This window comes from Phalangium opilio, unplaced genomic scaffold (assembly GCF_054372755.1).
Source record: "Phalangium opilio isolate 3A_F unplaced genomic scaffold, DU_Popi_V2 ptg000003l_1, whole genome shotgun sequence".
NCBI classification, from domain to species: Eukaryota; Metazoa; Arthropoda; class Arachnida; order Opiliones; family Phalangiidae; genus Phalangium; species Phalangium opilio.
In genome coordinates, this window is record NW_028324145.1 from 4191784 (window position 1) to 4217999 (window position 26216).

Sequence of the window (26216 nt, forward strand, 5' to 3'; positions counted from 1 at the left end):
ATTTTAAAGTAATTTTACGGACCTATGTGTAATTACAAATTTAAAACTTAAAACAGAATTTAAAGTTGGGCAAGGATTTTGTAGTCAATTTTGAACTTTCTTTTAGAACCTACTGTTCATTAGTTCTAAAACTTCTAATGCACGTTCAACATCTGGCTGGATATACAACCCATTGTTTCTATACTTGATAATAACACTCACTTCTAGCTTTTATACTGTACTAGCTGTTACCCGCGGCGTCGCTCGCGTGTAATAAGAACTTCCATCAAAATGACATAAAGAATGGGTAGATTTTACTGATGACTAAAATTTTTGTATGCACCCTAGGAGCGAAGGCACTCGTCGTTGCCCGTCGGGACATTTTTTATTACTTCTCATGCTTACATTATTCCATAGAGAAGGGTTTTTAATTTTCTGGACGCCATTTAAAAAGATGGCAACAAATCGAACCCAAAAGACCATTCAGCCTGTCCATAGGTTAAAGGAAACCAGTGTACTAAATATTTGTGAAATCGGTTGAAACGCGCAGACTTTGTTGCATAGAGAAGATTTTTTTACATTTCTGGGTGCCATTTTTTAAGATGGCGGCGGATTGGAAAAATCTTTCTTAGTACGCGCCTACTACTCATGAGTAACGTTCCTGCAAATTTTCAGCCTTCTAGAGCAAGCGATTTGGGCTGGGCGTTGATTATCAGTCAGTCAGTCAGGACTTTGATTTATATAGATATAGATTTTTAAAACGTGTTCGTCAAAATTCTCGTCTACCAGTCCCTTTAGAGATCCAGCGTCCATACTTTAAACAACCGGCCAAGACCGGAGTATCTTAGCTAATGTTTCTTATTATAATTATATGATACACTTCCAAAAAAAACTCCATTACTTTGCCATTAACGTCGGAACCCATTTAAAAGATATCGAAACCTTATTAATAATATATAAAAAAACTGAAAATACTCTAGACTCAGCGTATTAGCCAAAGATACACCCGGAAGAAATATTAATTCCCTGGTGTATGAAACTGGAAGAGGCTTTCGCAAAGTGAAACTAAGAAACTTATTGGTTCGGAAATGAAAAATTGAAAAAAAAGGGCCAAACTGGAGCTCCCCAAAAAATTTGGAATATATTTGTTTCCAATTTTAATGAGGCGGAACCGAATCCCCCTCGCTTACTTCCGAAAAAAAGAGGAAGTTAAAATTGAAAAAGAAAAGGTTTGGAAGCGAGTTATACTAGGCTAGGATCGAAGAGAGGGGGGGGAATCATCATCTTTCAAGTCCATATCGAGCCATGTACTGCATGCACCAAAAAAAAGTTATAGTCATTAGTAATAGTGTACAGCAAAGGCTTAACTCGTTGCGTATACAGAAAGAGCAACATCCGACAAGGAAGAAAACAGGGCAAACAAGATTGCGAAGACCATAGATAAAGATGTTTTCTAAATATTGAGTCTGGTGTTTTAACAACATCTTGTTTTTCTTATGACGTAACATTGATGGTATGTGGACCATTAACACTTCGACAAAGTCAAAAATATAGGATATTATAGGACTTTTCATGAAATTATAGGATATTTTAGGACCTTTAATAAAATTATAGGATATTATAGTACCTTTCATGAAATTATAGGATATTATGGGACTTTTAATGAAATTATAGGATATTATGGGACTTTTAATGAAATTATAGGATATTATTATAGGACCATTCATGAAATTATAGGATAATATAGGATGGCTTCAAAAAATATCGGATTTTACAGCAATCATAGGACCGCTGCATGGGCTCCTTCAACAAAAAATTTGATGGTAACGTCGAAGACCTCCCTATCTTTGTATGTCACGAGACCCCCATATCTAGCAGACGACACCGCGGCTCCCTTTCTAGAAAAAGGCCCAGTTGCGTTTTTAGTAGTCTGGAAAATTTTCAATCAATTATACTAATAAATTTACATAAGTTCAAAGGGTAATGTATACCCCTTTTCCGTTTGGTTCCAGCGTTAATTCATCAAAGAAACTTTCGAACATAATCAATCAATTAAATAATCTAATTTTATATCAATAAATTAAAATTATGCAAATTGGCTATCCAATTAAGCCACCAAGCCTCTTAAGGTTCACTCTCGGTAAGACGCGTTCATGAGCAAATGCGCAATATTGCATTACCACTCGCCTTGATGGAATCTACGCTTCTTGCGGATGGACGTCATTTAGCCATGATCCAACTACATCGTAAGGCGCAAATACAACGGAAGAAATGAAGCGGGAAACAACTAAAGAAAGTGTTCTACAGGCTATGGTAGTTTTATTCTTTGGGTGCGCGCGTTTTTGAGGCGAGAACATAACGAGGGAGGCACTTCCCATTCTACCATCATACCGCTTCAAAAATACGTAAAAAGAAATAAAAATAAAATTCGTACATGTACCTTCTTATAATACATACACACAAAAAATATATATCAGAATATTTACTTTACATTTTAAAGGCCTTAAGCTTACCCTAGAAACCAGCGGTGGTTAAAGTATAGGACATTTATGCGGGGAATGGAATGAACAGATGTATATATACATAAGCCACTTCGATGTAACTAAAAGGGAAAGAGACGGGGGTAAAACATTGCCTTCCATCTCGCTTTTTGGCGCCTTCGCTGTAGTGATTTTGTATCTTGAGAGTTCGAAGAGACGGCTATGGGTCAACCCCCTTGTATGTCCCAGTAGTGAAGGTTGCCTACCCCTTTTCCTTACAACGAAGAGCCTTAATCGGCGGACTAAGGCACGGTTTTCATGGGACCGAATTATGGAGCAAAATATCGCTTTTCCTCCACTAAAATATGCTTTTCGCAACGGCAAGGGATTTTTGCGCGACGGAAATCGGCTCGTACAGAAACAGACCATTTGGGTCCTTTTGCAACATTAATACAGTCGTAAATGACGTCTGCTCAATCGTCTGCTTTGTTTACTCTAGAAATATGATAACCAAATCCAATGTACAAATGAATGTCGTCTGTTCTAAGCCATGGAAGGAATGAACAATACACACTATTTTAATTCCGTATAGACATTGCATCATTGATGACGTTATATAATCCAGGCCTATGACTGGCCGCAAAATTATTGGCTACCAAAAATTAAAGCTCGATGCTTTTCGTTTCGGCCGGCACGTTTTCGCTCCGTTTTGCTTCGATTCCTCGTGAAAACCAGCCTTAACACCGTGTCTTTAGAAATTCGCCATTTTGATTCTACTCCTACACTCTAGTCCTTTCTTAATTGTCCTTAGCTTAGTTTCAGATGAAGAACACAGAAAAAGTATAATACAAGTTCCATAAAAAAAAAGACGAAAAGAATAGAAAAATTTAACCGTTTAGTAAAATGCTCGGGCGCGTACGTTTTATGATAATGCACTGCCATCCCCCCTTTAAAGGGAGGGTGAAGAGGAAAATCAAGTTAGTTTTAATCGATTATTTTACTAGTTATAAGACCTATATGCATAGTGAAACATTCAGGAAATATCTCTAGAATTTTTAAAAATTCAAAAAAGGCGCCGATTTTGTCCTTTTTTTTATTATTTGAGCCCTGCACCTTTGACCAATGAGGAGGGCCCCCTCTAGCGGACAATAAAAATGCGGGAAAAACGCGTGCTGAGAGCCTGAGACAGCCTTCGCCATGTTCGCGTTCGCCTTGAGTTAAAATACGGATTGACGGATAAATTGGTCGGTAAATATAGTTAATATACAGTAAATAAATGAAGATGAAGGGAAAATACTGATAGTTGAGATATATTTCGCTAAAATTCAACGTAGAATTACGAGTGGTATATCGGGATTCTGGTGAAAACTGAAAACTTTTCTATCGGCCAAGGCTTAGTAAGTACCATTAGTCCATTGCAAAATACAAATAGATTTTTAATTACAATCTTGATTTAAACGTACAAATTCTTGCTCCTAAATTAGGTTTGAATGATAATGGCAGAGTTTATAGATGAATTGGGGATTCATCCCTACCAATTTGAACCACTGGTTGTGGACCACCCCCATTATTTTGAAAATGATGAAAGTGACGAAGAAAATGATAATGGTGTTAATATCGGCAACAATAACAACAATGAACGTGTTGGTACCACAAATTGGTTAGTAGTGTATTTCATATCATAATAAGGCAATGAAGTTAAAAATTTTAAATGCTATAATCTAATAGGTGTACTTGTAACAACTGCGCGGAAATGAACACAGCACACGAAAGTGTGTGTTGCAGGGAAATAAACAGAGTTGTTGAAAAAACATCTGATTTAGCTTTTGTAATTGAATGGAGACGTTTTATTATAAACTGTCTTGATCTAGATGTACTTGAGCCAGCATATTATACCTACGTTGATGAAACGCATGACAGGAATGAGGATAATATTCACGAGTAAGTACTCTGGAATTATTTGCATAGTAGAAGGCACTCATGAATGCTAACTGAATTTTCAATTTGGGCTTAGTTTGTTTGAAAACTAGACAATAATAGCTATGTTCAGTTCATTTTTGTTAATTTTAATTCATGTTCAAATCTAACTCAGAGAGACCTTCAATGAGTGTTACTGGCAATTATATGTATTACGTATTATTTTATAAGACCAATAATTTGAAATTTTAGAAGTTATCGATATGTTGCTTATCGGCAATTTATAAGAATTATTTTTAAACGTTTGGGGCGGAAACGTAGGACTCCCATTCCCAGCTGTGTTGTGGCGAAAATTAGAAGCACTTGGCCCTCAGAAGAATATTGTGGGTTCAAATACCCAAGATTTGATGATTAAATTTACAATATCACGTGAAATAATAAATAAATAAATAAGCAACAACGATTGGTTTTTTTTATTGAAATCTTGATTTTAATTTTGCTACTAAGTCGGCTTTGCTGACATCCTTAGAATATAAGGAAGACAGTGTAGCTACTCGTGAGGGAGTAGTGATTAAATCTGTAGCAACAGAGTGAACTGCTTGTTCATAAGAGAGTTGCATTAATTTTCCCACATATTCTGTAAAGAAATGAAACATTTTCAAGTTTGTACCCTAATAAAAGAATCAGTACTAACACGCACCATATGTACTTTCTACCAAAACTTTTCGCACAGTAGCTGCTCCACTTTTAGCCTTAGGGTAAGATATGTAGAATTGTTCTTCTCCTTTGGCTGTTTTAGCTTGTTCTTTGTGACCATTTTCATTGTAATGGAGTGCAGCAAGATAAATCCTGTGTTTGGAATTTAATTGCCTGAGAAAATGTACCCATACAGCAAGCTCAGGGCGTATAAAAAACGAACCTCGACTGCATTGAGTCTTTTGTAAAATGGTACATTTTTGGGCTGAATGAATTCAGCACAGAATGGAAAACTTCCACTGAGTAGGTTTGATATTTCGAGGAAAGTTGGTAAATAGCGGCAAGTGTGTAAGGAGAATTTACTACTTTGCTAACTTCGTCGAAAAGTTTGGTGCCTAAAATATAATAACTGTAGTTTAGATTTTGATAGAATTAAATTTGTCGAAAGAATATATGTTTCAGATCTTCCAAAATTATTTCGTCAATTTGCAAGTTATCGTTATTAACAATTAGAAACTAAAAACTACGCTTCTTCTGAGACTGGTTGTTTGTTTTTATATGAAATCTGTTACTCGCCTCTTGCGAGCCATATCCTTTCATCTCGTTCTTCAAGCGGGCCATGTTGGCATTTCGGAAATTCTTTTCCATGTCCTTCATGAACATCAGTAATATGATTTAACATAGAGAGCCATTTATCCTTTCTTTCGTCTCTTGTCGTTGATGATGCCCCAACCCAATATATGTGGTTTGTTATCCCAGGTATCCACAAATTTAAAGCACTGTAACTTTTTTTCTTTGCAATTACTGCTAGTTTGGCCTTTATATCTGAAAACAAAGCAAAACTGACTTCATTTGCAAAATGGGGTGTACCTTTAGAGTTGATTTGTCAAATTGCATTTAGTAACTAGCTCACAATGTTGTAATCTGAGTCGAGCTAACCAACCGATTTCAGCATGCTATTTGGCACCTCCACATCAAGGTTTCAACTCTTACTTTTGGCAACATGCCAATTATCAAACTCGTGGATAATGTCAGTGTGCGTGTCCCTCAAATAAGCTATAACCCCTTGATTACGGTCAGTAACTATTTTGGCGATTCCAATCATCATATTTGAGAAAAATTCCAGTCCTCTTTTCAATCCTTCTAATTCCATCTGGTTAGATGCCGTTACGTCAGTGGACTGGAATAATTTGTTGCCATTGATAAAGTTCTTCACAAGCTTATTTTATATGACCTGCTATTACCTGAACAAGTTCAACATGGAGTATTTTGTTCGTTTCTGCATCCATAAAAGTGTATGTCCCATACTTTGCAGAGAAGCCAGGACTATCAGCTCTACCATCACCGCAAAGAGTATATTTCTTCGCAGGATCTGATAGCAATAGATCTTCTTGTTCTTTGACCCAAAACTTCAAAAATGGTTAGATACAAATGTCTATATCTCAAATTTATGACAATACCTTTTCAATTATGGGATGAAACATCCTTTGATATAGGAAATACATGCGGATTGAAAAAACTTTTATATTCAAGTTTTTAAACACTCGCAAACATTTTGAAGGTATTTCCCCAGAAAAAAATATTGCTGCTGCCAAGAGGTAATTTCCCCACGAAGTTTGTCCAAAGCTAGATTGACTTTCCCAAACATCATTGTGACCTGCTAAACATTCCGTTTTGATTGTCAAACATGAGCCAGAAATATTTCTAGTCAAATGGACAATGGGATTTTGGCAATCTTGCCTCCGGCAAAATTTAAATAGTAGAAGTAATTGGGAGATGAAAACAATGTATTTGTCCTCTAAGTGGGGCTTAGTTTCTGGAACAAATCCCTCTATATATCTGCATAATAAGTTTGAAAATTTTGAAAGTGACCTTTGATATAAAATTGAGAAGAAATTTAAAACTAACTCATCTTCCGATTGTATTGCTTCACTCTCTTGTGTGCCAGAAAGACTGGGTTCATATGAAGAACTGGAATCTATTCCTAAGGCCTCGGTAGAATCACTGCAAGTTTGAGACCCTATGGGTTCTGGCACAGGTTTCTCGTCTTCCAAAACTAGCTCCTCACGAAAAAGATCTTCAGTGTCAGATAACACATGACTCCTTTGATACTCATTTTCAGTAGAAACCTGAAGTTCAAGTGTGCCCGCTGTAAAATTTTATCGCAAATTGTACCTGATAACTCTTATGAAATTTAGCCTTAGTTAAATATCAGAATAAACTGTAGTTTCTAACATGTATTTGCAGCAGCCTCTCCAATATGATGACTACTTTGTACCGTATCTAATTTGGCCATTTTTCGAGATGATACTTCTCCCCAAACGCTAGGTACAGCAGTTCTTTTCAAATATTTTCGTTTATCACTTGCATAAGAACTTGGGGTGAAATGAATGGAGCACACTCTCAACTTCTTCCTTGGGATCCAATCTCCCTCTTTACCAATTGCGTTTTTCCACTGACGTAGAATTTCTGGGTTACTAGGAAAACTGTGAAATTTCACATCTTTTCCTCGGCAATTTTCTTGAGTGTTAGTGCAGCCCGGAACCGCGCAAATATCACCCGACATCTCAATATTTTGTTACTAAACTTTTACGTTCACTTTTAAAATACTGTATGATATATAATTTTGCATTAGGTACATAACATTTGTCAAATGTGTACATTTGTTACTAATACTTACTAAGCCTTGGCCGATAGAAAAGTTTTCAGTTTTCACCAGAATCCCGATATACCACTCGTAATTCTACGTTGAATTTTAGCGAAATATATCTCAACTATCAGTATTTTCCCTTCATCTTCATTTATTTACTGTATATTAACTATATTTACCGACCAATTTATCCGTCAATCCGTATTTTAACTCAAGGCGAACGCGAACATGGCGAAGGGCGAAGGCTGTCTCAGGCTCTCAGCACGCGTTTTTCCCGCATTTTTATTGTCCGCTAGAGGGGGCCCTCCTCATTGGTCAAAGGTGCAGGGCTCAAATAATAAAAAAAAGGACAAAATCGGCGCCTTTTTTGAATTTTTAAAAATTCTAGAGATATTTCCTGAATGTTTCACTATGCATATAGGTCTTATAACTAGTAAAATAATCGATTAAAACTAACTTGATTTTCCTCTTCACCCTCCCTTTAAGATCCATCCATACACTCTGAAATATCCTCTAACTTTAGGGGAAGAGAAGAAGGTAAGGGTAAATTTGCTATAAAACGGAACGTGACGTTACATAAAGAAAAGCCTCCTTTTCGATTTACTGTATGGAGGACGGAAAAGGAGGAGGAAGTATACATCTTTGAAGGACTCTTGTTTGTTCCGAACGAATTATTATTCCAAGATACAGAGAATAAGTATTTTTGTAATAACTCAAAGAGAGAATGAAGAGTCGAAACTATTCGATTAATTGTAATTACAGCATTGCCTGAAAAATGATGATAAACTGATGGTCAAAACACTCTCATTGATTTTAAACATATTAAAGTTAATTCGACTATTATTTTACATGGTTTTGCCCGCAAAATATAAATTCCAGCGGTGGCGTTAATTGGTCGAAGCTTCAGCCAACCAAAGAAGAGAACGCGAAATAGACCCAACCAACAAATAAACCAGTTTTCTCGGTCTCGACTCCATCTAATGTGATTAACAGTGTTGACTGTAGTACCATCTGTAGCTGAGCGACGAAAATAAATCTCTCATTTTTCTGATTAGATTAGAGTCTGACTCTTGGGGTAAAACAGGTTCTGCGCATGGCAAAATCAAACCAATCAGGTTATCCCATTCTCGCATCAAAACCCTAGCACGAGATCTGAGCCGTTATAAAAATTCAATAAATTTGTTGGTTTGGTCTATTCGGGAAAACCGTTCAATAAGAGGCCTGCTATAAGTCTCTCCGGTGTAACTGAGAGGGAAAGACACAGGGGTAAAATTTGGCCTTCCATCTCGCTTTTCGGCGCCTGCGCTCTAGGCGTTTTGGGTCCAGAGAGTTCGCAGAGACGGCTATGGGTCAACCCACTTGTATGTCTCGATACTGAGGGTTGCCTACCTCCTTGTTTACATCGAAGAGGCATACTTCTCTTAGGCCTTGGCTACGCTTTTCGCGTTCCTTTCTTTTGGTTGGCTGGAACTTTGGCCGGATCTTTTAGGTTTTACGAACGTTTTTAAGCCTATTTCAACTTTTCAAAGCGAATAAAACATATACAGTAAAAACTTTTGTAAGAACAATGCAGGCTCCCTTTCAGTGAGGTATAGGTTAAGATGGCCCTTAAAAACGAAACTACGATATACTTGTTGATTGTAATATTATGTACTCGTAAAGTTTATAGAAAAATATGAATTTTGAAAGTGGATAAGAAAGAATAAGGACAGATAAAAAGTTATTATTGTTTTTTGCGATTTTGTATTTTTATAATAAGACAGACAACAAACGTTCGTCTGTCTGTTAGTCACGATTGATCTATAAAGGTTTGAAGACGCTTAACTTGGATATATATTATCTTGGCAGTAAACAGCATGCTTAGATGACGTGTCTTTTCTAAAATATGGCATATTGACTTTGAAATTAAAAATAAGAAACTGCATTTACCCTTCTTACTTAAAGAAACTCAGTTCTAACCAAAGTATATCTGAAAATGACACATCAATGCCGACTCAATTTATAAAGGCCCATGCATGCCTCGGTTTTTTAATTTATTTTCGCTTTTTCGAAATCGCCAAAAAGTGCCGCACAGCGACTTGGCGCTCTCCGATACAGAGGATTCAAAATGTTTTCGCGCCGTGTAAGAGCCAATAAGGGTGAGGGAAACTACGGCTATGCAGTTGAGCGGAGGGGGGAGTATACGACTGTTAGCCTGTTAGAGACTATTTGGAAACGGAGTTCTCAACTGTTTTTGATGTGGAGGAAATAATTTTCGCAAAGGTTAGTAAATTTAACTAGTTTATGTTTAAGTTTCTTATATTGTGAAATATAATTAGGGACGGGATTTAAAAAAGTTAAAATGAATGTAGACTAAAGGGGAAGAGTGTGACATTTTTCATTGCGATAATACCGCTTTGTTACAAAATGTTAATTCTGGTCATTAATAAGATATTATAATTTTTGTAATGATATATGTTAATTTCTAGGGTAAATTTTTTTTTTCTTATCATCATTTAATCGTATTTCCACTTAATTTTAAAAATTATGCTAGCAAAAACCGATATTTTAGGTATCATGCATTTTGGCGCCAAAATATCTTTGGCGCGAACTTTAAATTCATTCAAATATTTATACAACAGAAAGCGCCACCTAGCTCCTGGGAGAGGCGGCCGATAAAAGGTCCGGTCCCCTACTCCCGAGGCACCATGCATGGGCCTTTATAAATTGAGTCGGCAACTCGGCATTGGACACATCCACCTAATCAGTATGCCCAACCTGACTGCCACAGAGATATCAACTCACAGCGACAAGTATCCCCACAAACTAACTATCAACTAAATCAAATCAATTTATTTTCTCCAGGTATAGAAAAAGGAAACAACGCACCGTAAACACATGCACGGGGACAGTTTACAGCAGCTGCGAGTTCAAAAACCCCATATGTAATAGAATATAGCAGACTGTCTAAACTAAACTAGGGACTCCAAGCGCACTTAACAAATTTGCGTGTATTTAACAGAGGTAAGATGGTAGTTACGTACGCGTATAGCGACATCTACTATGACCTCGGAATGACAAAAATTGAATGAATTGTTTTATTAATGAACAGAATTGATTAAGCTATGAAGTAGAGGCGCGTGGAAAAACTCTGCCTTCCATCTTGCTTTTTGGCGCCTGCGCTGTGGTCTTATTGTGTCGTGAGAATGCCCATAGACCGCAATGTATCAACCCCCTTTTATATACAGATAATGAGGTCTTTTGTCAGAACATGGAGAAAAGAGGTAAGATGGAGGGAGAATTATTATGGTCAAGCAGCAACAATGAAAGTCTCTGGGTGTACGTTGCGCGAGCCCCTACCCTTCGGTAGGCGATTGTTAAGTGCTGCCACGTAGCGCCATTGTATTTGTATGAGAACTAGCTTCAATTTTTAAGACAGAGGGAGCGTCCTTTACGTTTCAGTACTGTACGACCCTACCTAAACGCTGAGGATGCTGGGATGACTTCAATGACGTTCCGTAGGTGGGGGTACACAAGCAACGTTATAGGTATGGGGATTACCACTTCATCCCTGTCTCCTTCAAGGTCTGGATGACGGAAATTTTATCGTTGTTGGTTTGTTATTAAATTATGGGAACATAACGATTCCAATTAACTGTTAACTTAAGTTTAAATATTAATTTACTTTACGCCGTTCCTAAGGTTAGGCTAATAATTTGCACGAGTTTTAATCAAGTTGAATTAAGTAACTGGAAAACTCATCACATGTTTTGGTTTTAGAATTATTTCGATTGGCAAGATGTTAACCGATTTACACAGTTCGACTTTGCCAAGTGCGCCCAGCTTAACACGAGTGCATGCATATACGCGTAGTAAAAAGTCCCGGTGTATCCCGGTGTATATTTTTTCTTTGCACGCAGTACATTTTAATATGTGAGACCATAGCCCCCTTACCCAAAAAACCGATAAATTACGTTTAGAACACGATGACTCTTGGCGTTCACTTAATTTGGGTTAACAATCACGTACCAGAAAGCTTTTTACTAAAAGTCCAGCATGCACGGACCCAAAGTGGCGGTCACTAGAGTGAGAGGGAGAGAGGTCCGGCTATGCTATTAAGATTAAACACGGTGACGTGCTATATGGAGCCCAAAAAAACCACTATACTGTTCTATATATATTTATATAGTTCGTTGCAGGGAAAGTCGTATTTTGGCCTGAATTAATAACGTGGCCGCGAAAAATCATGATTCAGAAAAAGGATGACGTAATATCATAGCATAAGTTTATATCTGGGTGCACGGCAGTGCACCCGCCAAGTTGTCGTGCACTACCAGCAATCCTTTACCCGAAACATTTCAGCCTCATTTTGACCCCCTCTTAACTCGGTACTGGGGAATAGTACACCACTCATATTTGCACCTCAAGGGCACAGTGTTAATCCTAGGAAGTCCTCCAACTTCCAGCTTTCTAACTCATTTGGTTTCTGTGATAATCCTATGTGAAAATGACACATTATGAGACTGACTGACTGACACATCATCAAAACCTCTAGGGCATTTCCGGTGGTGCTAGAACGATGAAATTTGGCATACTTGTACCACTAAGCATACAAGCAAAGGGAAAAGTCCCAAAAGCGGGAGTTTCCCCCTTTTAGCCCCTGAAATGGGGGTTTAAAATTAGAGTCATCATCTAAACCTCTAGGGCATTTCCGGTGGTGCTAGAATGATGAAATTTGGCATACTTGTACCACTAAGCATACAAGCAAAGGGAAAAGTCCCAAAAGCGGGAGTTTCCCCCTTTTAGCCCCTGAAATGGGGGTTTAAAATTAGAGTCATCATCTAAACCTCTAGGGCATTTCCGGTGGTGCTAGAATGATGAAATTTGGCATACTTGTACCACTAAGCATACAAGCAAAGGCAAAAGTCCCAAAAGCGGGAGTTTCCCCCTTTTAGCCCCTGAAATGGGGGTTTAAAATTAGAGTCATCATCTAAACCTCTAGGGCATTTCCGGTGGTGCTAGAATGATGAAATTTGGCATACTTGTACCACTAAGCATACAAGCAAAGGCAAAAGTCCCAAAAGCGGGAGTTTCCCCCTTTTAGCCCCTGAAATGGGGGTTTAAAATTAGAGTCATCATCTAAACCTCTAGGGCATTTCCGGTGGTGCTAGAATGATGAAATTTGGCATACTTGTACCACTAAGCATACAAGCAAAGGGAAAAGTCCCAAAAGCGGGAGTTTCCCCCTTTTAGCCCCTGAAATGGGGGTTTAAAATTAGAGTCATCATCTAAACCTCTAGGGCATTTCCGGTGGTGCTAGAATGATGAAATTTGGCATACTTGTACCACTAAGCATACAAGCAAAGGCAAAAGTCCCAAAAGCGGGAGTTTCCCCCTTTTAGCCCCTGAAATGGGGGTTTAAAATTAGAGTCATCATCTAAACCTCTAGGGCATTTCCGGTGGTGCTAGAATGATGAAATTTGGCATACTTGTACCACTAAGCATACAAGCAAAGGCAAAAGTCCCAAAAGCGGGAGTTTCCCCCTTTTAGCCCCTGAAATGGGGGTTTAAAATTAGAGTCATCATCTAAACCTCTAGGGCATTTCCGGTGGTGCTAGAATGATGAAATTTGGCATACTTGTACCACTAAGCATACAAGCAAAGGGAAAAGTCCCAAAAGCGGGAGTTTCCCCCTTTTAGCCCCTGAAATGGGGGTTTAGAATTAGAGTCATCATCTAAACCTCTAGGGCATTTCCGGTGGTGCTAGAATGATGAAATTTGGCATACTTGTACCACTAAGCATACAAGCAAAGGCAAAAGTCCCAAAAGCGGGAGTTTCCCCCTTTTAGCCCCTGAAATGGGGGTTTAAAATTAGAGTCATCATCTAAACCTCTAGGGCATTTCCGGTGGTGCTAGAATGATGAAATTTGGCATACTTGTACCACTAAGCATACAAGCAAAGGCAAAAGTCCCAAAAGCGGGAGTTTCCCCCTTTTAGCCCCTGAAATGGGGGTTTAAAATTAGAGTCATCATCTAAACCTCTAGGGCATTTCCGGTGGTGCTAGAATGATGAAATTTGGCATACTTGTACCACTAAGCATACAAGCAAAGGGAAAAGTCCCAAAAGCGGGAGTTTCCCCCTTTTAGCCCCTGAAATGGGGGTTTAAAATTAGAGTCATCATCTAAACCTCTAGGGCATTTCCGGTGGTGCTAGAATGATGAAATTTGGCATACTTGTACCACTAAGCATACAAGCAAAGGCAAAAGTCCCAAAAGCGGGAGTTTCCCCCTTTTAGCCCCTGAAATGGGGGTTTAAAATTAGAGTCATCATCTGAACCTCTAGGGCATTTCCGGTGGTGCTAGAATGATGAAATTTGGCATACTTGTACCACTAAACATACAAGCAAAGGGAAAAGTCCCAAAAGCGGAAGTTTCCCCCTTTTAGCCCCTGAAATGGGGGTTTAGAATTAGAGTCATCATCTAAACCTCTAGGGCATTTCCGGTGGTGCTAGAATGATGAAATTTGGCATACTTGTACCACTAAGCATACAAGCAAAGGGAAAAGTCCCAAAAGCGGGAGTTTCCCCCTTTTAGCCCCTGAAATGGGGGTTTAAAATTAGAGTCATCATCTAAACCTCTAGGGCACTTCCGGTGTTGCGGGAATGATAAAATTTGGCATACAAGTAGGACTTAGCATACAAAGAAAGGAAAAAGTCCCAAAAGCGGAAATTTTCCCCTGTTAGCCCCTGAAATGGGGGTTTTATAATTTATATCCCCTCGTAATAGGACATTATAATTCAATTTTTTCGTCTTTTAATATTAATATTTTTTACTTATATGATTCTTTCGTTTTATTGCAAAATTTATGTTTTTTACATAATGTTTTAGTAATTAAATTTTTTACTCATTTCCTTTTCATTTCGTCTGAAATGGTTCTAAGCGTGTTTTGATTCATTTAGTTTTTCTTAAATCTATTTTGTTGATTAAAAGTGTTACTTGCCACAATATTGTGTTCTTCGAATAGAAATACGGTTAACAATTATCACAGCCTGACAGAAAAAAAGAAAGTTGAATGCAAAAAAGTTGAAAAAGGCAAAGCCAAGTAAAACTCTTGGAAAGAACAAATAAAAATCTAAAAGTACAAATGTTTATTTCACTTCATAATCCTACTTCTATAAATCTACAAGAACATGCACGTACAAAAAGGAGTGAAATCTCACCAAAAACATCTCTGTAAAAATATGCCAAGTTGTTTGGCCGTAAAAAGAAGTGAGATCTAAAATACGGCCAAGTTATTATCTGCAGGTGAACCAACATTTTATTCGACTTAAAACTTCTCAAGAATTTTTTTCTGACTTGGCCATTAGCATTCCAAACTTGCATCCTTCTTCTTTGCACCCGTGAAGGTTAATAACGGAAATTACAAGTTTAACCACAAAGGCTTATCAAGAATATTTAACCAATTTGATTTAATATTTTAATTTCGATCCATATCTGGAATTAAACGAATCCTTGATATGCAAATGGCCAAGTCAGAAAAACATTCTTGAGAAGTTTTAAGTCGAATAAAATGTTGGTTCACCTGCAGATAATAACTTGGCCGTATTTTAGATCTCACTTCTTTTTACGGCCAAACAACTTGGCATATTTTTACAGAGATGTTTTTGGTGAGATTTAATTTGTTCCGTTAGTATTAAGCTTTGTATGCTATGAGGGAGATTCATAGAGCGGGCAACGAAACTAAATTATTTTGTTTGTTGTTGAGAAATATTTAAATGAAATTTATCACCGTCTTGGCTTTTCAGGGTTGCCACGAAATTTTCAGATTCAAACTCTCTCACTTTTCCAGGTTTTCCCTGACCATTTTTGTTTAAAATTTACCCTGACGTTTTAGGCCCATTTTGCAATTACCTGACATTTCCCTGACCATTTTAGCCCCTTTTGAAATTTCCAGAAATTTCCCTGACCATTTTGGCCCATTTTGAAATTCCCTGACTTATCCAGATTTTTCCCTGACCCTTGGCAACCCTGCCATTTAACTAAGAAGTTTGCGAGATTTTTTAAAGTAGGGTAAAAATTATCTACACTATTCAATAATTAATTCCAAACCGATTACGGTATCTGAATCGAATTCTGTTTTATAATTACTATCTAAACAATACGATTAAAATTAATCAAAATTAAAAGACGTACGATACCCATGAAATGTTTCAAAATGGATTGAACGAAATTGACACACTCACCTATAAAGAGAAAAAGAAAAACAATTTGTGGTTAGTAAAATATTAACACAAATTAATAACAATTAATTAATTCCTTAAATAAATCTAATTAGAAAACGGTAGGAAAAATTCAAGCTAGAATGTTTTCTTTTTAGTTAGAAAACAACTACATAGAAAATAATTAATATTTAGGGTTCTTAGTTCTTACAACTTTTGGAAAACAGATTTCTCTGAGTTTCCCGTTTTATTTTTCCCATGTATTTCCCAGAGTTTTCCAAGGAGTAATAACAACGGGAGTGGTTTTTCATAGTTAAAGCAACACTTTCAGAACAATCTTACTCAAACCTCAACAATTTCCCTGATTTCCCAGAATTTTACTAGAAATTCTAAATTTCCATGAGCTTTTTGTCAACTATTTATTTCCCTGAGTTTTCCAGGTCTATATGAACCCTGTTTACGTGGACACCAAGACGCTAGATATGGCTTCAAACAAAAGAACTTTGATGGACAGGTAACCTTGAAGCCGTATCTAACGTCTTCACATACCATCCGGAATTCCGGATGTTATCTCTTAACCCTGTATCTAGCAGACGTTATACTATACTCAGGGGTAAATAACGAAAGGAGTTAGAGACGCTAGCTTCCGTAGTGTAGAATACAGTGGGACTTTCAAACGTAGACACAGAAAAGAGAAAACGCCTCGGTCGCGCCGCCTATAATTCAAAATAAGTATGATATTTTCCAACCAATAGCGTGGCAGCAAAGATTCGAAAGGCATGCTGGGATATCGATTTTCTCCTGTCTGCTAGTGTTCGTCTGCTTACGACTGAGTGACAATTAGGCTTAGAGTAAAGTTTATTCATTAAGGTGCGCTTGAATTAGAAACATGGAACTTTAAAGTTGGTAAATTCCTTATTCGATAACGAAATGGAATTAAATGTCGTTTTTGCATCCTTCAATACAGTTTTAGTTGTTTTAATTTCTTTAGTCACAGATACAATCGATGATCCTGATCCCACAGTTCCCACTAAGCCTTGGCTCACTGGGCCGACTCTGTAACCGCGCACTTACGGCAAAACAAGTTTGATCACATTTTGAGGATTTCCCCGGCTTCAAATTGCAAATTGTTGACTTATCTTTCTTCTTTAAATCGCTGTTTACTCGCGATTGAATATAATAATTATATTGGTTTGATTTATGAGACGACTTCACAACATCGACACCCGCCATTTTACTTTACCCAGAATACCTTGCGGCGCAAGATTTTAAGGCAAATTTTTTAAGGTTCTGGTCTTATTTACAATACAGTTCCAAAGATGGCACTACGTTAGTTGCAAATTCTATGACGTTTCAAGGTCCCACTGTATTCTACACTACGGAAGCTAGCGTCTCTAACTCCTTTCGTCATTTACCCCTGTAGCTACCATATATCACGACCGCGATACCCTCCATTACCTCCATGGCTGGCTTCCTAACATACATACATACACGAAAGTGTTGTAAAACAAACGAAATATTACAGTCAAGATTCAACCAAGGCTTAGAAAGAAATCTTACGATCAAAAATATGAGGAATTTAACTTGATATGTTGACACGAAACGAAACGAAAGGATGATAAAAATAGGAAGATAATGTGATACTTTTTGTTTCCTTTATGGTAGGTAATTTACAGAAATACTTAATATAAAAGAGAGTAATAAATAAGGATTTTCGACCTTATTCTTTTAAAGGCTTGTCAGTATATTTTTGTTACTTTCAGAGCCACCTTTCTAAATACTGAAAGCAGTAAAACCGGCCTATATCAGTATATTGAAATATAATGAAATCGGTTAAAAGATACGGGTGTTATTGCGCAAGGAATATGTACAGTAAGTTAAAATTCTGGCCGCCATTTTTCAAGATGGCCGCGGATTCAAAGTATATTTCCTAGTGAGTACCTACAGAAGGGGAGAATAGAAGAAGGATGACACTCTGTATCCTCTTATTACTTTAGTTACATAACATGATTATTCCCAGGCTCACCCTTTTGTTTGCTCACCCGCTCATCAACCTTCAGATGCACATGACACCGTGCTAGGGTGATTCTATAACTGTTTGTTACTAAATCCTCAGCAATCAACCCACAAACCTTGATTGTCTTGACGTGGGAAAAAAAATCCACAGGCGCATGCGCCTTGGCAAATAGTTAAGCACTAATGGAGTATTGATGAGGGAACTACTTATTGCGTATGTGATTAGGTTTAGTAACCTTGCTCCAAATGTAAAATGATGTTGGGAAGAATCATGTTACAACAACCCCCGCTTTGTAGTACACTTCTCTTGAAGAGAAGTATTATATACCTTTGATGCCTACTAATAATAAAAAGTAACGTCCCTGCAAAATTTGAACATCGTAGGTAAAGCAGTTTCTGCTGGGCGTTGATTATCAGTCAGTTAGGTATAGATAAAACCGTTCGAGGTTTGGGCTGATTGCTCAAGTTAAGTTACTTAGTTTTAGAAAAATAAGTCCGTTAATCGCAATCGTTGATCCATTTTTTTGACTGACGAATTTGTGTCAAAATATTACACTGTCTGAAAACGGCTTTAATCATTCCCTTCATTCAAAAGAAACAAATTCCGGAGGCTCTTACTGCACGGAATAAACCTGAAATATCATATTTGCAGATAAGCAGTTACGTTCATCTAACCCGGAGTTCCATAATATTAAACGGCTGACCCATTTTGTCCGCTTAATTAGTTAGATAGGCTTAATGGCGTTGTACGCAATTACAAGCTCCCGGCCCTCTCCCTTACATTATAAAGGAGATACTATCCTTCAGAGTTATCCTGCTTGGGTCGCGTTAGAGTCAAAGCCTTCCACGGTTCAAGTCTTCCTTCAAGATGCAGACTTAGCTAATACACTATATGTTCATAATTACCTTGGATTATGTTAAGAGGATATGATCAAAATTAAGGAGCATTATTGCTTTCTGTCCATATAAATTTTGTCCCCTGAAAGACTGCACGCGCATTCGATGGTAAATGGCTTCAAGTAGCGTAGATATCATAAGAGTGATTCGTAATTACAGAGCTGATACTGAAAGTAAGCCTCAGAGTCAGCTTTAGTTGATACAGTAAACAATAACTTTGAAAAAAAGTATAAATAAATGTGATCAAAACATAATAACAAACGCGTCTGAAGTGTTAATTTCAATCGTAATTGTCAATCCTCGATAACATGGCTGCCAGGCCAAAAAAAACTATAGTCGATAAATGCATCTTAAACCAGAAAAGTGCAGATGGGACTCGTGGTATCCTTTTCTCCACTGTGCAACAATGATCCTTTGCAATGTTGGCGGGTACTAGCTTAAGTAAGCTAGCCGCGCTTGGACTCTAGTGAGGTCAATAACAGGGCTGCCAGTCAAAAATACCAATTGGTAAATGCGTCTTAAACCAGAAAATTACAGACATGACACGTGGAATTTTTATCACTATGTCTACATTGACGATATTTTGCGATGTTGGAGACAGCATCACCAGGCGTCGCTTCGCGAGAATCTATGACGTTTCACCAATACCTCACTTCATAACAAGCTCCAGTTTGTAACCAGTGACAAACTTATGAAACATATTTTATGAACTTATGATATCATCATAAGAATTTCATGATTAAAGTTACAGGCGATAATTACACAGTTATGACCTTATTAAAGAGCGCACACGATGTTTGGATGGTCGTGCTCAAGAGTAGATAAAGCGTTCTTAAAATACTTCAGGGGCCCTTTGACTTTCCTCGGAAGGGAAAAATTTGTAAAATTCCTTTGATAATTTTAAAATTTAACGCTCCGAATTAAAGTTAAATTGGTCCGCAGTTATTTATTAGAGAATTAAGCGGCGCGGGGTTTTGGTAATTTAGTATCCTGTACCAAATTCCCAAAAAGGCCATTTGTACAAAATTTACTAAAAGGTTAACGTTTATCTCGTTACATAAAGTTTCTGTTAAATTAGCCCATTAAAAGCATGCAGTCTCAATTCTTCGATGGGACAAAACGAACTATCTGTAAGTTATCTACCTTTTCCGACTTCGTGCAGGACATCAGGAATTAAAGACATGAAAGGATTTTTTACTTCGCGTTCACGAACGTTTTGATTGGCAAATAAACAAGCTGGATGTTTAACTTTCAAAACACAACTCCGAGGGAACACGAGACTATGATAAATAAATTATTTATAAATAAAATAAAGCAAATTTTCCGAAGAAACATTGGTTATCAGTGACGTATTCAAAAACGCGCGTTCCAATTGGGGAAATATTGAAAAAACCTGCACAGAACGGAACCGAAATTCGTCGTGTTTCAGGCGGAGTGGAGAATCAAGCCGTGAAAGGTCAGTTGTTGAAAATTAGGTACAGAACCAAGAAGTGCTATTTAGTTTATTAGGGAGAAGTTATAAATTAGCCACATTTCCAGCTTTATCTCCAGTCTAAACGTAGGTTCGGAGTTAATCCTCACCTCTAAATTACAACCAGCATCTCATTGGTTTTTGAAAACTCACGTCAGCGCGACGCGAATGACGAAAATTACGCATTTTCCGACTGAGGCGAGGTGAAATAGCCCGGCCTCATTTTACGTCCCCTTGCATTTTAAAAGGGGGACTGGGACTATGGCGCGCGAATACTTAGGCATCTAATAAACTAGATATCACTTCTTGGTAGAACCAATGTCTGATTTCAGATTACAAGCACAAACGACTTCACGATATTATTTGAAAAAGTAGGGGTAAAATAAAGTCTATTGTTAACACCGAATATCTGGTGTGTAAATCCAAAAACGTTAGATATACTTCAAACAAAATGACTTTGGTGGAAGCCTTATCTAGCGTCTTTGTTGTCCACTTACATGATGTTCCATCTTAACCCTATCTCAAGCAGACGATACTGAGCACTCCCCCCCCCCTCCCTTTGAAAAGGCTCTATTAGCTCCAATAATCAGTGTCGCCTCAAGAACATTACGGGTCCCTGGGCAATGCAGTACACAGGGCCCAATATCCATATTCAAATAAATACACATTTTATCTGTCAAGGGATACTGGGCCAAGTGCCCATCTGACCCAATGGGTAAAAGTAACGTTTGGGCCCTGCCCATTATTTAGGTCTAGCCTAACTTTTCCATCAGTATAACGGAAATTCTACCCATCAAGAAAAGCTATTTCCCATCACCCTTAGCTTCTGAATTTCGGAGAAATTCTCGCGTATAAGAAGAAGCCTTCTAAGAAAATTTCCCGAGAAAATAGCTAGCTGGCTTTCACCCCAAGCACCCAACTAAGCTAACGAACCTCGAAAAAAGCTATCACGGAAAAGCTAGTTTACGGTGCTTGGCTGCATGGCGGTAAACGAGGTAAAAATGAGTTTAATACAAGTTTGACAAGCCTTTATCTGTTAGCCAAATAACTAAAACGCAATAACGTTAAATTGCAAGGAAAATTTGGGTTGCTTCCAGAAAAAAAAATAAAAGAACAACAATAATACCAAAGGCTAGCTTGCCAGAGCTAGTGAATCCAATGTAAAGAAGCCGTTCGAGAGCTTGTCCTTTCGGGCAAAAACAACGTATCTAAAGACTAGATTAGTATGTTGGATTAAGGTTAATAGTGTTTGAAAGGGTTCATAATGCCTTAAATTATTAGCACAGAAAGCTCCATTATACTTCTACTACCCACCATTTACAAGTAATACAATTTTTCTGTTTACATTGCAGGTCATCTTGATTTGAAAATGACGGTTTGAACTAATTAATTTTTGCCTTAATCCCCATGCCATAAACTTTTAGCGCGGTTATACGTTGGTTCCCCCTTAAAGATTGCTTTCGTGCGTACATATGCATCATACTAAGCTATTAAGCTTGGAACTAATTTTAGTACCACCCTTTGTCTACGAGTTCTAACTGGCTGGTTTATACAATAGAAAAAGCAAAATTTGAATGTATAAAATTAGCCAGCAAGCTAAGGGCGCTAAAGAAGTCACGCTTTGCTTAAAAAAATTTAACTAAACTTGACATTGATAAGATAAGACATTCCAACCTCCACCCGCACGTTTAATCAACCTTGACTAAACATAAGTGCTTTTAGCTTTGAAAGTAGCTTTACCAAATAAAAAAAGAAGAAAAACATATAGGCTAGCGGCGTCTTTCGTAATGACTTTGGATCACGCGACCTAACAATAGCCTCGCCCTGCCTCGAATGCCCAATTGGGCTCTAGCCCCCAGCTAGAGGAAGCAAAGGCCTCTCTCTTCTCTCTACTAGGGGTATTTTGTTATCCAACAGACTTCCAGTTATTTCGACCCTTAAAGTAGGGAGGGGGTGGCGTGGCAAAGAGGGCCCCCAGCCCCGGTGGGAGAAACGCAAAGTGAAATGCTAAACCTTTCATCCTCTAGAACATACTTTCCAAAGTATACCAATAACAATAAGTACGATTATCATTCGAAGCATTTAGTGTTGTTGACTCTTCGATGTAAAAAACGGGATAGGCAATTCAGCCTCAGTATCGGAACATACAAGTGGGTTGATCCATTGCCGTCACTGCGCCATCTATGGAGCCACAACACCTAGAGCGCATGCAGGCGCTGAGATGTTTTACCCCGTGTCTTTCCCTCTTAGTTACATCGAAGGGGTTTATCACATACACAAAGGATTTAAGTGGCTATCGTTACTTCCAACATTCAGCCATAACCCAACCTAACTTTACCTACTTGATATTTAGGCGTGGGAAGAAACGATCCTTTACCAAGGATTTTCTGTTATTTTTTTTTAGAAACACAAGTTATAACTTTCCTAAGTGCCTAAGTGAGAGAGACAATACAAGGAAATGGTTTGAGATCGAATAGAGAAATATGGGCGATATTTTTTAATCGCAATAGTTTGCGTTATGATTTTTGTAACATAAAGGATTTCGTATCGTTGGAATGAGATGAAGTTGGGCTATTCTTATTTTAAGACCCTGCAGAATTTCTTGTACAATCAGCGTTCTGACACTCCAAAGCAATAAGATAGACGCGTGCGTACTTGCGTTTGTTATGTTATAAATGCTAGACTATATTAGAGGGGGAAAAGATGGAGGAGCTGGCCTTTACGAAGTCTATCGTTAGGCAAGAAAAGAAAAATATACGAAGAAATTAAGTTAAAATTGAGTTTCAAACTTAACACGCAATATTCTGATCACAAAAGATGAATGAGAAGATTTTCTCGATGGAAACTAAAACTGAGTGATTTATTTTGTACAAAAGGGAAGGGAGTCCCGAAGTACTTTATACGTATCTCTATGTTTTCCAAAAGCATATTTTAAACTATATGTGGATTGTGTAACTTTATAATCACAACGTACATAAACAGAGATATAATTTTGGTGAGACATTGAGTGTGTTTGCGGCGTCTGAATATGTGTATTTATGTAGATCAGATACACCAACACAATTAAGTTAATTTGGTGAGGAACTGGTTTTCAAACGAAAATTTTAAATAATCTTATTGGCTCACTTAAACTACGTTTTGATGACGTTGCTGACGGGGACGGCGAAAAATACGTAGTTCCTTTTACCTCTGTCGCTATGACCCGCCTTTTCTTTCATACCCCTCCGTCCAGTGGAAGGGGGTCCGGGACTTTGACGCGCGCCCAGAGTACTCTGTTCTCCATTCCTACTCCTAAAATTAAATCTATCCCTGATAATATTTATTTAGTTTTTCAAGAAACCCTCTTAATTAGGTTGATAGCTTTCGTCTCGTCTTGGAGAGGTTTATTTTGGTTTCCGAACTTGTTTAAGAACTAAGCTATCACACGAAACTTTAAAGTTTACGTCATCGTAATTTTTCTTCTTACTATAGGTTACAATTTGTAAAAAAACCATTGAGCCTCTATATTATGGGATATCAATAAAACCTTAATAAAATGGACTCCACTTCGCTTGTAATTTTGAAGACAAGTGCACGCACACATTCGATCAATTTAACTCCGTGTATGGACAACCTATATATAGCCCATGCAATTTTCATGAATAGGATAATCCTAAAGATTGGCTGGCTGTGTATAGCATAGCAGCACCAAACCTAAAGTCGATGAAAAACGATCTTAAGCCTTGGCCTAGCACCCGTACCGTACTACGTCTGCAGAATTCTGATACGAAAACCTAATCGAGTATGTTACTTGTAATAAATGGCTAAATTTTCAAATTATTTAGGAGGAGGTTCGTTTCCAGCCCGAGAAAGAGAAGTAAGTATATGTCATCCATGTAATCAACATCAAAAATGAAGTACAACAGGAATTCCCTCTGGAGATTTCCCGCCATTAGATCGCGTGAACTTCCCACGGGCCTATTTTATATATATAGAAGTAGATAGGGGCGATTCCCGATTGGCCTATTTTAACCTACCGGCGGAACATACAGTTACATATCGCCACGCACGCGAACCTCCCTTCCTCCTATACTGCAATTCAAAGTTCAACGTCGCTAGACACGTACTTGTTCGTGTATTCAAGGAAAGATGAAATAAAACATATCGACAAGTTCGGTTATACCGAGAAATCGTTGCAGAGGCAATTTCAGTTGTCCTCGTATGGTCAATATTTCTATCATTTTCTTTTCCTTAAGATTAACATTATGACCTAAGAAAACATACATGGAGTTACAAAAATGGTGGTAGGACCGATGTACTGTGGGTTCTATCAAAGAGAATATAAATATACCAAGAGAAGCAGAAAGTTCAGCCTTTCCCATGGCTTTTGAAAAGCCCGGTCACGGTTTTGGAGGAACTAGACCCGGTTTTTGTTGATTGATAAGCAGCGACGCCTTTTATTGGTTAAATTATGTCGGCTGTTTATTTTTGGTGGTGGCAAAAGGGTTTATCTCTGAGTTGAACTTTGACGTACAAAAGGTAATTTTTAAGTAGACGACATGGTCACGTGAACAACCGGAACCAGTTCCTCCAAATTCAGAGCCGCTCCCTATTTCCAAAGTTTCTGCTCCTCTTGGTATACTCTCTTTGGTTCAATTTTGAGACGAAAATGTTCTATGCCCTAGAATATAATGCCCTAGAAGTTACATTTTCGACTCAAAATGGTCCCTAAAAACCTTTGAGCCTCGCTCTTACCACCCCTTTTGGAACACCAAAGATTCAAGCTACCTTTCATAAAGCCCTATCACGCACCACGATTGTACAACACCAGAGCACCCCAGACCAGTAAATAGAATGAATACGCTATAAGGTAACAGGACTGCATAGCCGGTGAACTGAGAGAACTGACCAACTAATGAACTATAACCAGAAGTATATAATACTCCTCTTCGAGAGAAGTGTACCACAAAGTGGTCGGGATAATTGTAACACGATTCTTCCCAACATCATTTTACATTTGGAGCAAGGTTACTATAGTCCGAATCACATACGCAATAAATAGTTCCCTCAACATTACTCTATATTAGCGCTTAACTATTTGCTAAGGCGCATGCGCTTGGGCATTTTTGTCCCACGTAAAGACAATCAAGGTTTATGGTTTGATTGCTGAGGATTTAGAATCAAACAGTTATAGAATTCACCCCACAGTGCGATAGTTACCCATCTGAAGTTTGATGAGCGGGAAAGCAAACAAAAAGGGTGAGCCTGGGAAAGTATTAAGATGATCCTTCTTCTATTAACCCCTTTTGCTATAACCAAATACGAAGTATTGTTCAAATTGAGTTTCACAATCCCTTTAGGAGATCAAACCTTGGATGTTCTTACACATGTTAATATCCTTAGTTTCCGCAAAAATAACATTTTTATAGATTATTCTCTACCTATATTACATTTTTTTCCCTCTCTCTCTCTTTTTCTCTCCCCGAGTCAGGAGGACGGGGGAACCAAGAGCCTATTTTCTTATGTCACGGAAGATAGGAAATAAATGGGAGAAGTTCGTATAGGTAGGTAAGTAAAGGCAGGCAGTGACGCTAGGCGCGTGCCAGGGAAACATGCTTTTTTAAGGTTAAGGCCTTTTTATCAATCGATAAGCTCTAGTTCTTTCTATGTGTACCTTTCATTTAACAGTTTTCTCACTGCTTTTACTACCTCTCTCTCTCTCTCTCTCTCTGGTGGAGTTGGGAGAGACTCGGGAGTTATGGAAAGATCTAACCGTTTCAAATTTGACGACAAGGATACGTACGTCGACATGATATCGTTCCGGCGTAAAAACCAAGTATCTTCAGTTGTAAAATCGAGATTTTGAAGTATAGAATTTTAACCTTAAAATTTTGGGAAATTTACTAAAACCAAGAAGCGATATCTAGTTTACT

General features: G+C 37.9%; 3 protein-coding genes across 7 annotated transcripts in view; 1 reads left to right on the forward strand and 2 right to left on the reverse strand.

The window, feature by feature from the left end:
- Trim9 (E3 ubiquitin-protein ligase Trim9) overlaps positions 1-26216 on the reverse strand; it is a 341298-nt gene that overhangs the window by 88557 nt on the left and 226525 nt on the right. The gene's annotated exons all lie outside the window — the stretch shown is intronic.
- LOC149717196 (uncharacterized) lies at positions 3427-4839 on the forward strand. Its single transcript, XM_089836369.1, has 4 exons — positions 3427-3856; positions 3944-4119; positions 4188-4400; positions 4629-4839. The coding sequence occupies exons 2-4, from the start codon at positions 3950-3952 to the stop codon at positions 4789-4791; spliced, it is 546 nt and encodes a 181-aa protein (XP_089692495.1). The 5' UTR covers positions 3427-3856; positions 3944-3949; the 3' UTR covers positions 4792-4839.
- LOC149717197 (uncharacterized) lies at positions 4827-8202 on the reverse strand. Of its 3 annotated transcripts, none has more exons than XM_089836360.1 (11): positions 7906-8202; positions 7753-7815; positions 7308-7681; positions 6981-7221; positions 6533-6911; positions 6317-6481; positions 6066-6252; positions 5649-5897; positions 5296-5467; positions 5077-5225; positions 4827-5013 (listed from the first exon to the last, which is right to left on the reverse strand). In XM_089836360.1, the coding sequence occupies exons 3-11, from the start codon at positions 7636-7638 to the stop codon at positions 4850-4852; spliced, it is 2037 nt and encodes a 678-aa protein (XP_089692486.1). In that variant the 5' UTR covers positions 7639-7681; positions 7753-7815; positions 7906-8202; the 3' UTR covers positions 4827-4849. The 3 variants fall into 3 exon arrangements, with proteins under 3 accessions (XP_089692486.1, XP_089692478.1, XP_089692472.1); XM_089836352.1 differs by having other exon boundaries at positions 7753-8084; positions 8180-8200; XM_089836346.1 differs by having other exon boundaries at positions 7753-8202.